General features: G+C 36.1%; 1 protein-coding gene across 7 annotated transcripts in view; it reads left to right on the top strand.

Moving 5' to 3' along the window:
* Positions 1-15,121, top strand: part of OSBPL3 (oxysterol binding protein like 3) — a 91,274-nt gene that overhangs the window by 47,043 nt on the left and 29,110 nt on the right. For 4 of the 7 annotated variants that reach the window (XM_035556413.2, XM_050709258.1, XM_035556412.2 and 1 more), the window contains 9 exons: positions 3,833-3,949; positions 4,178-4,231; positions 4,438-4,551; positions 5,325-5,495; positions 8,883-9,009; positions 9,857-9,960; positions 10,099-10,191; positions 10,804-10,960; positions 13,316-13,446. In XM_035556413.2, coding sequence (XP_035412306.1) covers positions 3,833-3,949; positions 4,178-4,231; positions 4,438-4,551; positions 5,325-5,495; positions 8,883-9,009; positions 9,857-9,960; positions 10,099-10,191; positions 10,804-10,960; positions 13,316-13,446 — 1,068 coding nt within the window. Of the gene's footprint in view, positions 1-3,829; positions 3,950-4,177; positions 4,232-4,437; positions 4,552-5,324; positions 5,496-8,882; positions 9,010-9,856; positions 9,961-10,098; positions 10,192-10,803; positions 10,961-13,315; positions 13,447-15,121 lie in introns of all 7 variants that reach the window. The other 3 variants (XM_035556410.2, XM_050709256.1, XM_050709257.1) reach the window with 1 other exon arrangement.

Here is a 15,121-nt window from a genome sequence, read left to right as displayed (position 1 = left end):
GATAACCAACCAGCCTGCTTCATTTGCCTTTATTTTAGAGAGTAAGCAGTTTTCCTTTGCTTCAGCAGCTGCTCCCAGCAATAGCCAACTGATGCTTTTTTCTCATTAAATGAGGTGTCAGATCTCTCACAAAACAAACTAGCAATCGAGATCCTGCAGGACTTGGGTTAAGAGCAAACAGATCCAAAAACAGTCACAGCAGCAGCATTTTGAAAACCTTGTGAGTCCGGGGTTTGGCTGGGAGAGGTTGGGCTCTTTGGCTACCCGTGTGGAACAGAGCCAAATGCTTGTTGTTATTGCCATGTTGAGCCTTGCGGTTATCCAGTAGTTCCCCATGCAGTTAATTATCTGAACTATTCCTTGCATTTCCTTGTCTAACCTAGTGGATTAAATCGTCCTGTGCTTTAAAAGCACTGGATCCATTTCCAGTTCACGTAAAGCTACCTTTGTGTAAGCTTGCAGTTGACATGTGAGGTTCCTGGTTTAACAGAAATGTGAGTAGGAGACTTGCCTTCCCCTGAGATTTGGCAGGCCTCTGGGCCTACTCAAAGGGAAGTAGTTCTACTTCAGCTCTTCTTCCCATTTTCACACTTCTTAATTTTGAAGACACTTTCTTGGCTGCCTCACTGATCAGAAGAACAGGGAGAGATGTGGATCTTTTGCAGGAACAGGGGAAACATCTTATGCCTGGACTGCAGAAGAGTCCCAGACTAAATCTGATTGTGATACAGGCCAGGATATGCTCTGTATTTAAACTTTTTACCAAAACTGTTGACACGGTGTATATTCCAGGTGGGTGTACTGCAACTGAACTATTTCCCAGTGCTTCCTTTCTCTTTCACCTCATATGCCCAATGTAGCATGGATCTGTCTATTCTCAGGAGTCCCTATAAAAAGTGAATCCAGATTTTTGTGCCTGATTGTGCTCAAATGTGGGCTTGTCTCCTGCAAGTAGACTGCTTTATTAACAATATACAGTGTTTAAGCTTAAACAAAGTCTGTGAGAACTGGATCCAAAGTTCAAGCAACTGGATTCATTAGGCAAGACAACAGAATATTGAGAAGGATCTGCTGTTTGCTAGTCTTGACTGCTATCAGATTAGTTTTCAATGGAAAAATGATGTGTTTGGATACTGCAGTTTAATATATTTTGGGTAAGGCAATGAAAATAACGTGCTTGGTAATCATGCAATATTGCTTTTAAGCTCTTCTGGCTAATTTCAAGAAGGAAGAAACAAAAACATAAACATGCCATTCTTCTTAATCTTGTAGATGTGCCTATTAGTTCTTAATTAGAATCATCTTTCATTAGTACCGTTATGTTTCACACTTTTTTTTTAATGTTTACCTCAAGTCCCCAGTTTGAAATCAGCTCATGTCAAGATTAGTTTTATATTGGCTCATTTAGTAGAACATATTTCCCAAGGAGAGGAAATTTTATCCACATGTGGACAGTGAACAACAGTAAGTTCATGTTACATGCTTAATGTAAATTGTAGCATTATACCATATTTGATTATATTTAAAGAGGGTGCTCTGTCATCATAAGTCCTAATGCTTGTAATTATATATGGGTTAATTAAATAAACTTTAACAAGCGAAGAAATTCCAAACTCACTGCAGAAAGCATTTGGTGGCCTAATATTCCCATTTATGGCAAAAGAGATGGTGGAATATAAATTCTTTTATGCTTTCAAGGTTGGAACACTCTGTGAAAAAAAGAAGAAAAGTCCTTAATTGTGGAGGCTTATAGCTGCCTTTGTACTTGAATAGCTGTCAAACCACAACTAGCAAGCCGTAGCTGACTGTGACTTAAGGGCACAAGCTGACTCTCTGCTTCATTCTCTGACTGCTTCACCCCACAAAAGACTTGTGCTGCTGGTGTCTAGCAGCAGAGCGTGCACTGCTGTGGCTCATGTTGCGCTGATGTGCTGGAGACAGCCTGGAGACCTTCTGCTCTTCATTCAAAACATTAGCTGCTGGTGTCTATGAGTAACTTACCTGTTCCCTGACCTGATATCACAGCAATTTTCCCCTAAGCAGGAGAGGATTCATGATTATTTAGAGTCCTAAGTGAGTCCCACGTTGAGAAAAATGAAAAATAAAGAATATGGAGTGAAACTTCTGGTTTTCAATAGGAAAAATATGGTTTCATGAGTGTACTAGTTAGAAATAATGGTATTTAAGTAGCTGTCAAAATATTGCAAATTGGAGGGAGTAAAAGAGCTGTGCATTACAAAACTGGCAAGCATAAAACCCAAGCCCATAGGGGCACAAAATGCATGCTGTGATAACAATTTCATTTAGAATGAATGCAATTTTGACTTGCCTTCAGGCAGTAGAACATCATGGATGATCTGTAGGGTGTGGAATGATGGGAGCTGCTCAGCCCCATTTCTGGTGCTGACAGCCTGCTGTGTAGTGCTGGCAGAGGGAACTCAAGTCAAAGAATCTGACCAGTTATGCAGTTTGCTCCATAAAGTGCAGTGCAAGGAAAATAACAACAAAATAGGGGAGTGCTGCCACTAATGTGTTGGAATAAGAGATCATGTTGTTTAAACTATTTAATGGATGACTTTTTGAGGATGGTTTGCCATTATGTCTTACTATTCTGGTAATGGGCATATAACCTGATGTAATTTTTTTTTATTTTTTTTTTAATTTCTTGGGGTGAATTTTAAGGATTCTGAAGATGGATAAATAAGCACAACTAGCACTTTTGCCAATTTTTGTTTAACTTTTATTTTAAAGTTTTTGAGTCAGCCTTTTTTTTTTGTGGAAGGAAAAGGGGAAACACTTCCCTTTGTACCTTAAATGAAAGACCACAAGTACTCACCTGCCTGGTATAGTTCTGTTTTCTCCTAAGTGTTTCATAGTAGTCCTTTACATTATTAAATTCTACAGGTTAAAGTATTTGTCTTTGTTAAGTATATGTCAGTGGCACAAGCCATGACATTTTCTGTCAGTTGTTTATAATTAGAGATCTGTGGAATCCAATGGTAGCTGGCAATAAATAATTCATGAAGTCTGACATCAGAAATCTTGAAACTTGTGTTACATGGTCATTAGTAGTCTTCCCATTAAAAAAAAAAAAAAGTAAAAAATCTCATCAGATAAATTCTTTTTTCTGTTACATTGCTGCAGGATATTTCATTTAAGACTTACTGACAGCAGGAGAGGGAGATACTCTTTTAATTAGAGATATATCTGATGAAGGTGGGGCAGTATTTTTCTTGTAGTCTCCCTTTACATCTTGTTCTTCATAGTATTTGAATTACTTAGCTGGTTTGTTCTTTTTCTTTCTTTTAATTTTTATTTTTACTATTATTTTTTTTTATTTTTAGGGTGAGTGCAGTTCATTACAAAATACAAAGCCTTTAGTAGCTGAGTATGGGCAAAAGAGTGTTATAGAAAATGCCTTCATTTTCAGACTTTTATTTCTGTTTCATAACCTACAAAGCATATCCTTTTAGCATAGTCAGTTTCTGCCCATGACTGCAGAAAGGTTTTTATGGTAAACTGTGACTAGGCTGTGGCTACATACTGTGTGTGTAGGTACCCACAGAAGAAAATATGCATATAAAATTCTGGTAAGCATCTACCTTCAATGACAGTTCATGTCATTAAAACAGCATTTTTATTTAGTTTATATTGTTCCTATCAAAATTTAAAAAAAGTCTTGTCTCTTCGTAGATACATAGCAAAGTATAAAGAAGGATCTAAGGTTAGATTTCAGCATCCTTTTGTTTTTGTTTACTCCTCTCCAATCCGTCTTAACAATTCTATCAGTTGGAAGGAATAAGATCTAGATTTGGATTTTCTGTTTAAGCAGGACAGCTGGGAAATTGTAGAAGGACTCCGGGGAGCAATGAATTGTACCCAGGAACCACAGAAGCAGGAAGGCTGCTTGCTGAAAAAGAGGAAATGGCCTTTGAAGGGCTGGCACAAGGTAATAAAGGAATGTCTGTTTGAAAGCCTGATGCCGTTTGAATGTGACTTACTGGGTGTGTTGTTACAGCAAAAATAAAATAAAAAAAAATAAGAGCAGGGAATGTGTTCTCCAAAAAAGTATGTGTGAGTGAGGGTTTTTTTGGTTTTGTATGTTTTTGTTTGGTTGGGTTTTTTTGGTTGGTTGTCTGTTTGTGTGGTTTTTAATTCTCTGCATTTCTGGTTACAGAGATACTTCTTTTTGGACAGAGGGATTTTGAAATATTCTAAATGCCAAGCTGATGTAAGTGATTAAAAACCCTCTAAGACCATTGTAAGGTAACAACAGCATTTTATCTGAAATATTAGTAATTCCATATTGCTGGTAAAGAGAAGTAGATTTTCAGCAGCTCTAAACAGCAGGTGGAAGGCAAGAGAATGATGGTTTTTGCAGGTCTGTCCTTCTGCTTTATTCTGGGGTTGTTGCATTCTTTTTACTTTTTTTTGCAGATAGAGAGAGGGAAGCTTCATGGCTGCATTGATGTTGGACTTTCTGTCATGTCTGTAAAGAAATCAACAAAATGTATAGATTTGGATACAGAAGAGCAGATATACCATCTGAAGGTAGGTCTTTAAGATTCTTTAAAGCTTACTCCCAAAACTGTAGGAGTATAACAACATTAAATCTGTACGGTGGAGACCATGTTTATTTTTAGTAGTAGTAGGTCTGTTAGTTGCACTAATAATTTTTAGTCTCAGCAAACTAGTTTTACACTTTATAACTTCAGAGATTTTACTGTACTGTTCCAGAGTCGGTAACCCTGTTACAAAATTATTCTCTAAGTAGAAACTTGGAAGGTGCCTCATGTTTAGCAGCACTCTCTTCTCCACCACTTTTTTCAGCAAAGGGTATGCACTTATTGTACAAGTTTTGTCTTATCTGTAGGAAGTATTCTCTGTAGTCAAATGTATAGTATAGACCTGTCTATTCTGTCTTGTGGAATAAATTGTTTTAAAATTCATCACCAAAATCAAATTTCCATTCGCAGTTAGTTAAACCTTGACTAAACCTTACAACTGGCAACTAAGAAATGACAATTTTTTTTGTTTATATTTCTTTTTTCCTATCTAGAACTTGCTAAGTATTGTGTTCTGTATTGAAATCATAGCTATGTTAACTGAAGTTTCTTTTTTTCTTGACTTTGTCCAGTGACAATTTTTCTGTCATGCTTAAGCTCATGCAGTGTGTCTTCTACTATGAGCATCGTTGGAGAAACTTTCTTGATATTTTGCCAATAAAAGTTAGCCAGGCTAGCTGTCTAATGAGCACAGGATATCTTAGTTTCTTTGTTGGAAGTTTTGAATGTGAGTGTTACAAAATCTGAAATTTTGTGTAGGTGAAATCTCAGGAGCTGTTTGATGAATGGGTAGCAAAACTTCGTCATCACAGAATGTATCGTCAGAATGAAATCTCCATGTTTCCTCATGACGTCAATAATCTTTTCTTCCCTGTATCTGCTACTGTGGACTCAGTCCCCGGTGTGTGTGATTCTACTCCAAGTAGAAAGGTAATAGTTACGATTTATAAATAATGAGCTTTCATCGGGGAATAAATTAGCCTGACTTGTGTTTAAATAAGGAGCATAGGAAATTTGTAGGGGTCTAAGTTGTCTAAAATGTTTTGCTCTATAAAGAGCAAAATAATATTATTTATATATTTGCTCCCAAGCAGTTTTCTCTATGATGATGGTAAATTGTATAATATTGTCTTATTATTTTAGTGCATTAAATAATATTCAGTTTTAAAAGTCATGAAAATATAGTTATAATCCCATAATATTTAAGACATATATCAGTATTTGTGTGATATGTTCATGGTGAATGTCAGTCTGGGTCACAAAAGAGCACTCAGCTGTATTTTTTTTCCCCTTTTCTCATTTTTCTTTTGTCCTTTAGCTAAGAAAACCTCTTCCTTTTTACATTAACATGTCCGACTGTGCTCAGCTGAGATATTTCTGCATATGTATATAGGGATTACTGAACAGCCATCACCTGTAACTACCACTTATATTTTTCACTGAGGTACTCTCACAGAACAGTGATTGTATTCTACACCCGAACACAATCTGTCTCCAGCGGTTTGCACATTGACTGGCTGACGTTCACCCAAAGAAGCTCTTCTGCTGTTGTCTAGAACCAGTGATCTCTTTTGAGAACATCTTTTTTTTTTTAATCAACACTGTGCTACTTTCTGTAACTGAAACTGCTTTCTGTTTCTGTCAACTCCACAAGTATCTCTGTGCAGCAATCACCTCTTTGTTATCCTCCTACTTAAGGTTTTCTTTTCCCTAGCTATATTGCTGTGTGGTCTGAGTGGGTTTGTTTCACACTACCTGCAGTACAAGAATTTTCCTCCTACTGGCACCTCCCTGGTTTGATAGGATTCCTTCTGAGCTGTCAGCAACACGTTTATCAGTGCTTACTGTGGAAACAGCACAGTATTTCTGCTTAAAAGGGTTTTAGGCATTTCTGAGGATTCTCCATCTGTAGGTTTCTCAGAGGATGTTTAGGAGTGCTTTTTTTTTTTTACCCACTAACCTTTCTCCCACGCCTTTTTCGCCTTCAGAGACACCAAGTACAATACATCCCCTATTATTGACAGTAAAAAACAGAGGTGCCTGTAGTATCAGTTTGAGCAAAGTCACTCTATAAGTTTGCCTGTTAGCTGCATGGAGCTCAGTGTCTACAAGACACTGGGTTGAGGGGAGGTTCACCACTTTGGTAGGACTATACAGTAACTGTGTAAGTTTTTTTTTGTTTTGTTTTGTTTTTTGTTTTTAGCAAGCACAAACATGTGTCTGAACAAGGGGATTTGTATGAGCCAGCAGCTGAAAGGACAGTGATGTGCCCTGAGGTAACAGCACTGTTCTGCAAAGAGCTGTCTGCATAGGTTTTGTGGAGCCACCACCTCTGCGGCTCTGACAGCCTGCTCTGCTGAGGCTGTGTCTGCTAGGAAATGGGAAACCTTCTGGGACAGTCTAGTTCTTTTCTCCTGCAAGACAGCTGGAATAGAGGAAGGAGAATAATATTGAAGGCAGACATCAAACATAACAATGCCTTTGCTCACCAAAAAAAAAAGTATATATCCATGTGACCAGAATATCTAAAATCTGTACTCATTGTCAGTAGCTATAAACATTTCTTCTTTGGCATGAAAGACTTTAATTCACTTTTAATTTATTAATCCAGATTTGTACCGCAAAGAAGCCCTACTTATTTTCATGTGAAAAATAGAAGGGGATAGTTCTTAAGCTGAAGTTAATCACCTTAGATCTGCTGAAGCTAAATGGAGGTTTGCCAATTTACACCAGCCCTAGCTAGGTTAATGTTGATATCAATCCAGAAGTTATTTTGAGAAAAATATATTAAGTGAACTTTATATTGCATTTTATTTGCTTTTAGAAACACTAGATCAATTTTCACTTTTTTATTGTTGTTGTTGGAAGGTGGATGTATGTATCTATGTATAATTAAGTGGAACACTTAGAATCTAATGCTTTACCAGGCTGATCATGACCAAAAGTATGCTAACTGGAGCTCTACAAACTCTTTTACCTGTTTCTTGGCAACGTCTTCTTGCTTCTTACCTCCTGCTCATGCCCCTCATGGATACAAATTCTGGAAAAGGTTTGGTTATATGGTTAGATTTTTAAGAGAGAAATGTGGGATTGGCTCCCAAAATGTCAATAAAGTGTTCATCTTTAAATTAAGTTTACTTATGCTTATAAAGGTGCTGGAATTATTATTTGTGTGTATCTATATAGATGAATAAGGCTCATACAGCTTTATTTATGTAGGAATAAAACAGCTGAACTGCATAGGTTAATTTAAAAATAATTGTGTTTATTGATGTTTACTGCTATAACACACTGACTATATAAATTGACATAGTACTGAATGACATCATTGGGACAGTGCATTCTGTTTTATTCTACAACTCAAGTTAGAGCATGTATTGTAAACTTTATAAGACAAACTAAGAAAACAGCAACTGAATGAGATATAAATGATGTTTCCTCTGAATAAATTTAAAACTAGTGCTACATGAGTTTTGATATAAGGTGAGCAGGAGGTAACAAATCCTGTAAGGCCTGTGATTTAGAGAAGAGCCAAACAACTTATCATCTTTTCTCATAATCAGTGAGTGGGCCATGTAATGGCACTTAAGATGAAACATTTTAAAAACTGACTTTAAACGAGATGTTGATAAAGCATGTAATTGCTTTGTGCAACTTCCTGATGTAGATATTAGTAAAGGTGAAAGGTTTAGTAAAGTTTAAAAAATAATTAGGCATTTGAATGGCTACTATTTGTAGTTATATTAGAAAAGAAAACAGAATAAACCACTATGAACTAGTAATAGTATTGGCTAGAAATTTCTTTCCATTGGAAGCTATTTAATTGTACTGCGCAATTCACTCTTACACAGGATTTCCAGCATCTCTTGAAGCATCTGACAGTAGCCACTACCGAAAATGAGATAAGTTTGAGAAAGTGTACTGAGACATTGCAAAAGGGTAGTCTATATCCAGTTAAGATATTTGGTCACACATGTATTAAGGTCTATCAAGCTAAATCTACTCTTGAGTCATAAGACCTTGAGTAAAATTCTTAAAGAGCATCTAGTAGATTATGCTTTCTTCATTAGAAAATAGCTCTAACAAACATGTGCATATTACATTTTAGTTACCTTTGGGGGTTTCTTCAGGGAGCATGCAGAAGGAACAGAATGTCCTGTTTTGGTTTTGTGCCACATAAGGAGCTTTGAATGTATTAAATTGATTTAATTGATGCAGAGCTTTGTCCTTTCTCAAAATTTATTTTTCAGCAAAATATTATTGTTCCTTTGTTAAAATATTGTTTGTTAATAATTCGCTTGTTCTTCTTTGGAACAGGCAGGCAGCTTGACCAAACAGAATTCACTGTCAGCTGGAGGTAACTTGTCATTTTCCTTTTCGAGTAATGAGTCCAGGATTCCATCGTGGCTACAGTCTTCTGAAGACATGGAAAAATGCTCGAGAGGTAATTATATTTGAAGGAAGCTGAAAATGGCCTATTTCCTATGGCTGTTTTTTAAAATGACAGTACAATAGCATAAATAGTAATTAGAGTTTTCTCAGAAACAAGAGGGAGGAACAAAGTAGTTGTTGGTTAACTGCCTACTTGTTTTCAAAAGGACTAGTGATTCCTGAATGTGGAGATTATCAATTTTGGGGACCTCTTAAAGGAACCTACATATTTCAGTATATTTTCTTTTATATATGAACATCACCTTCAATAGTAAAACTTGAACTTTCTTAATCTGGGTATTCAAAAAAGGGAAGCATCCAAAATCTAGTCATTTTAAAAGGACTAAATCTTTTTACTTAAAAGTTACCTTCTGCTTCCATGTTTTCCTAAAAGCGTGAAAATCTTTCTCATGTTGATAGTGTCTGTATGATGTATATCTGGTAAGTTTCTACCCAACATTGAGCTTCAACGCTAACATAGAGGAGCCACATCTCTAACTCTGAATGGACTATTCTGTCTTTAAGCCTATGGATTTGTTACCCCGTCTCCATGAGGAGATCTGACTAGTTCCAAACTGCAGTAATTATTGTGTTACTCTGGATTTTCTACAATCAGCTAGGATAAAATACCATGATCATTGCACAGGCTGTAGAGATACATTTCAATATTTTGAGTATGAACTTGAAGAGAGAAGGATACAAGCATTTTTATGCAGTTGTCTAATAGTCTTTTTTTTTTTTTTTTGGTCAGTGTATAACTTAAGCTAGCTACCATCAAAATAAGACTAACCTACAAACAAAAATCTTTCATTGTGTCTGTTACTTGAGAGCAACTGAAAATACTCTGTTGTTCAAAACAGATCTCTCCACCTGTCACACACATTTACTGGAAATGAACCAGCTGTTACAGAGCATGGATGTTCTTCACAGGACCTATTCAGCGCCTGCTATAAATGCTATGCAGGTTTGTTGTTTAAAAAAAATAAGTTTTCCCTTGCAATTCAAAAAACAACCCCAAATCCTAAAGGATCAAGGTGTTTATTCTTATCTTTGCTAGTTTTATGGTGATCTGCATTAATTTTGTCCGGTGTGTTGTTAAAAGGTTGGACCTTTTGAAAGCCCAAAGAAGGAAAAGAGAACACATAGGAGGTGGAGATCCAGAGTTGTTGGTAAAGAGGCTAAAGGAACATTACAGGTAACTTCAATACTTTCAGTAGCCTATCTTTCTCTAGATCTTAGTTATTGGTCATTTCTCAGTGTAACCAGTTTAGGAAATATGAGTCCTTTTGAAGTAGTATCCTGTGCTGGATCATTTTAAGCAGTAATACATTAGACAAAACAAAAATATGCCCTCATTTATATCTGCAACAAGATCTGTACTAATTTCTTTGGGAGACTGACCATGTCTTTTACCTATCTTTTCCATCTGCCTGCAATTTAGGGGGGGATTCTAGTAGTGTTTTATTTTTTTAGCAGTACAGATTTTTTATATTCTCCAGGTATTTTTGTGCATATTTGCCTCCAGAGGCCATATTGTTAGTTACTAGGAAGTGAGTAAAAATAGTGTATCACATCCTACAGCTCTCAACAGGCCTGTTTCATGGATTATGCCAAATCTCCAATTATGACATCTTGGGCAAAATTGTATCAGTGGTTTTATCCATTGCAAGCCTTTTGGTAACCAACGGTAGTACTTCAATTTTTGGTGTCTCCAACATGCAACTCTGATAGGGACAATTAAAAAAAAAACAACATTATTTGCAAAACAAACAAAAAACAACATCACAAATGGCTGTCCTCCTTACAGGTGCCTTCAGTATTTTCTGCCCCTATGAGACTGCATGCTTCCAATCCTAATTTATCTACAATAGATTTTGTAGAAGAGAAAAACTACTCTGATGGCTCTGAAACATCATCAGAATTTACTAAAATGCAGGAGGACTTATTTCACATTGCACATAAAGGTAAATGAAATTCTGTCATTCATTCATAGTTTTATGTCATCACAATTTAAATATTGATGTGACTTTTGAGAATGCATCCTATTTAATATTTAGAAAAATGCACAAAACGCCCTTCCTTCCTTTTATTCCCTCATGGAATTGCAAATGTTGATGTCTCGAGTCATTTGAAAAAAGTGGCTTAATCATCCAGTATATATGTATTTTATGGAGGACCTTACCTTACTTAATGTACTAAAAACCTAGATTCTATTTGTTGCCAAAAGGTGAAAATCCTACAGTCCATTGCTGTAAATGCTACAGCAGATTATAGTCTTTTCTGTTTACATACATATGTGTGTATATGAGCACATGTATGTTTATAAATTCAGGCGGTTCACTGTATTTCAGAGTCAACATTTGTTGGTGATGCAAGGGTTGCTATGGTAGTAACCTATTTTTAGTGAATACATAAGAGTAAAATCATGTAAAGCAGCCAGAGGGGCAGCTTGACTGTTTCTCCTCTAAGAATCATTCTTCTTTAGCAGTACTTTGCCCTGTCACCCTCACACCGGAAACATTTTTACTATTTAAGTAATCTTGGTAAGGAAGGCACTCAAGCATGTATATCTGAAAGACTTGGAAGCATTGGTTTTGCCCCCTTTTGCACAGGATAAGGATTTGATGTTATCAGTATGCATTCTTTCATTGTTTTTGCCCTCTGGTGCTGATGTGTCTTGATTCCATTATGTAAAGAATGTATCTATCTTAGTAGTAAGCTTTATAAAGTCAATTATAATCAAAACTGATCCATGTTTTCTGAAAACAAAAAAGGGGGTGAGGGCACAGTTGGAAAAGTTGCTATCTAGTGGAGTTCTAGAAATCTCCTGCTCAAGATGATCGTAACTCAAATGTTCATGTCGCAAGTTTTGACTGGATTGAACCATGCATTGAGGGGACAATTGACTATGCACTATTTAATGCAGTTACCGTTTTATTAAGAAAGCAAAGATATTTTTTCCCAAATTTGCTTTATACACTTCTGGAAAAGGATAGTAAAGAAAACTTTTGCTTTAGCTTTTGATACAACTGAAATGTAACATTAGTACTTAATTCTGTAACATTTCTTCAGAATTTTAGTATACAACTTACTAAATGAAATACAAGGTCACTGAGGATTCTGTGTATGTCATCCACGTGTGAAAGGCTAATGTAAAATAGATCATAATGGATACATCTTCCTCTTCACCCTCTGTGACATTGTTAGATTTCTTCATGTAGGTTAAGGTATGAAAATTATCTTTGGTAACCGTTTGCAGTGTTGAAATACACCTCAGGAGTATTTTCTTATAAGATTAAGTTAGGTTACCTGAGATATTCAGATATATACATGTGAGAGAGACATACGAGGTAATGACTATTCAGGCTAAGTCTGAATGGATGATTAGAAGAGAGAGATACCAGAGATTTCTTGTTCTTTACCCTTTCTATGCATCCACACTCAGATTTAGTATCTCCGTTTCCCTGGTAAATTCCCTGACAAATTTTTTGCATTGCTGGTTCTTGTGACTTCAGTACAAGGTTCGATTAGTCCCCCAGAAATCCATTAGTTCTGCAGTTATATGAATGTTCAAAGCCTACATAAGCAAATGTCACTTCGTATTCCTCATAGTTAAAGAAAATATCAAATCTCTTTTTAAAAAAAAAAAAAAAAAAGTGCATTCCCCTTGAAAAATCTAGTGATTTTCAGCTTTCATGATCTATTGTCTTCAAATGTTCAGGGCTAGTAATATAGGCTCAGAAAGGAGTAGAAGGAGCACCATCACATTCAGGACCTGAGCCTTTTAGTCACGAAATCATCTAACAAGCTGAAATTTCATTGTACCCAAACAATATAATAGAACTCAACGCCACAGTTAACTTGTGGTGAAACTGCTAACCCTATAGCTGCGACACTGTATGTGCTATAGCTGCTTTCTTGATTTATTTTTTTTTCCCTTCCCTCTCCTCCCCCACTGGAATTCTTAAAGGAATGTGAAGTAGAGTCATTGCCATCTGAAGATTCAAGCTAATTGGGGAACAAAGCAAGTGAAGAGCAGATGTGGTTAGTTAGCTTTGTTGCCATCTGTCAGAAATAATCAAAGTAATTTTGACTGTGGCTAATATAGTCAGCATAGTAGCATTCACCATAAACATTTCTCCTACTAAAAACCTACTCTGTAACCTTGATTAATATTACTTGTTTTTAGTGACCTATCCAGGATCTCAAACTAAATTCTTGTTTCTGTCACCGTAAACGATGTTTCATTTAAGTTTTACATAACTGATATGTATACTACAGGCTGTTTTTAACTTTCACTTTTTACAAAATGGTTCTAGTTTACTTCACCTTGAAGTCAGCTTTCAGCACCATATCTACAGAGAGAGAAAAGCTGAAGCAGATGCTGGAGCACGATGCATCCTCATCTCCATCTGCACAAATAGTTGGCTTGAAGAATGCCTTAACATCTGTAAGTGATGTGCTGAAGTTCAGCAAGCTTCATTGTTATCAGATACCACTTTTAAATTTTATAATAATTAATTTCTGTTTTGTTAGTGTCTGTTCTGTGCTAGAATTTGCAGTATTGAAGCATAAGTTATTATACAGGGTGTTGTATAAAGACTCTCTTTCCTAAATGGTAAAGGTGAAAACACTGAGGTCTGATAGATTTATTTATAGTATATAGTATACCTGTATATGGTATAATCTGTATTATTTGATGTTAAATATAAGAGGGCTGTTCTGTGACAATAAGTCTACTTTGTCTGGAAATATACGCTCTGTTCAATCACTCAGTTCTAGCAGGTTGTGGTTTTCTTCTCCTAAGCAGCATTCAGGTATTTGTTATGACTGGCACAAAATAAAGGAAGGAGGAACTGAAAGCAGTCAGCTCTCCTTTCTATTGCACCAGAGTGTCATCACACTGTACCAAGACACTGAAAAACAAACTCAAGTACAATTTGCTTATATGGGCTTCCAACTTTACCTGTTAGTCATCTACAAGCAGCAGTGGAGCACTTAGAGCAGAGTTCTAAATGACAAAAGATTATGCTCTTTAAAAAGGTGGGGAGTTTAGGTTGGTGTACTTTGTCTAATTGTTTGAGACCTTGCAGGCTGTTCATATTTGAATGCATCAACCAAATAGCAATCTGGTTTCAGAGCAATGAAGACCATCATTACCACGCTCTTAAAAAACTCAGTCTATGTTGCAAATTCCTAATCAGAGGCACTCCTGACTCTCTGGCTATATGTGATATAGATGATCTTAGGAAATTGTTCAGTATAAAAATTGTTCGACTCCCTTTGTTTTACAAAAAGTTTACAAGATTTACAAGTTTATAAAAACTTCCTTTGTTTTACAAAAGCTGCATATGGTTATAGATTTTTAGCTTGTAACATGTTTCTTTGCCTAGACCTGTAGAGGCAGTTATGTCTTTGTAGATTTTGGCGAAAACTGAAACCTGTTGCATAATAACTATATTTACTCATTTGTTTTTGGCTTTCAGATATTCCACTTCTGACATCTGGATAGGTGTCTCACATTTTTCCAGTGCTTTTTGCCTACTATTTTACATCAAAAAATCAGTTTTAAGACTTCTGAACTAAGTAAACACTCAGCTTGATTTTTTTTCTGAGCAATGAAATTCTATTCGTCTCCATCCTCTAGATGTCTTTTAAAAGTCATGCTCTTAGCTCTTATCTGTTACTTAATAAGCCTTCTGTAGCTCGTCCAGATGTCATTTGTGAATGCTGGCAGTTTCAGCAGAGGTTAACATCTACATGAGAACTATTCTTAGCCCGTAGATCTGTAAAGCCATGATGCCAACAGAAATTTTCTCACCATGCACAGGAGAGATCCTGTAAGAGAAAAGAATGAGCTTCCTTTGAAGAGCTATGGAAGCACAGTTACGATAAACGTGACGCATTTGCAAGACTGTTCTTTTCAAGAGAGTCCTGTACTGGTTACTTTGACTTGGTGGTTGTTATTAATTTGTTTTTTATTCTGTACATGTACAAAAAAAATCAAACTCATTGGTTGAAAGCTATCAAACTTAAGTCTGTTTTGCCCTTATTAGCCTGACAGGCTGAAGAAAAGTGAACAGATAAAGTGCATAAAAAGACTTTTACAAAATTAGCATCTCTGC

This window comes from Cygnus atratus, chromosome 2 (assembly GCF_013377495.2).
Source record: "Cygnus atratus isolate AKBS03 ecotype Queensland, Australia chromosome 2, CAtr_DNAZoo_HiC_assembly, whole genome shotgun sequence".
Taxonomy (NCBI): domain Eukaryota; kingdom Metazoa; phylum Chordata; class Aves; order Anseriformes; family Anatidae; genus Cygnus; species Cygnus atratus.
This window is presented reverse-complemented; position numbering and strand designations above follow the sequence as displayed.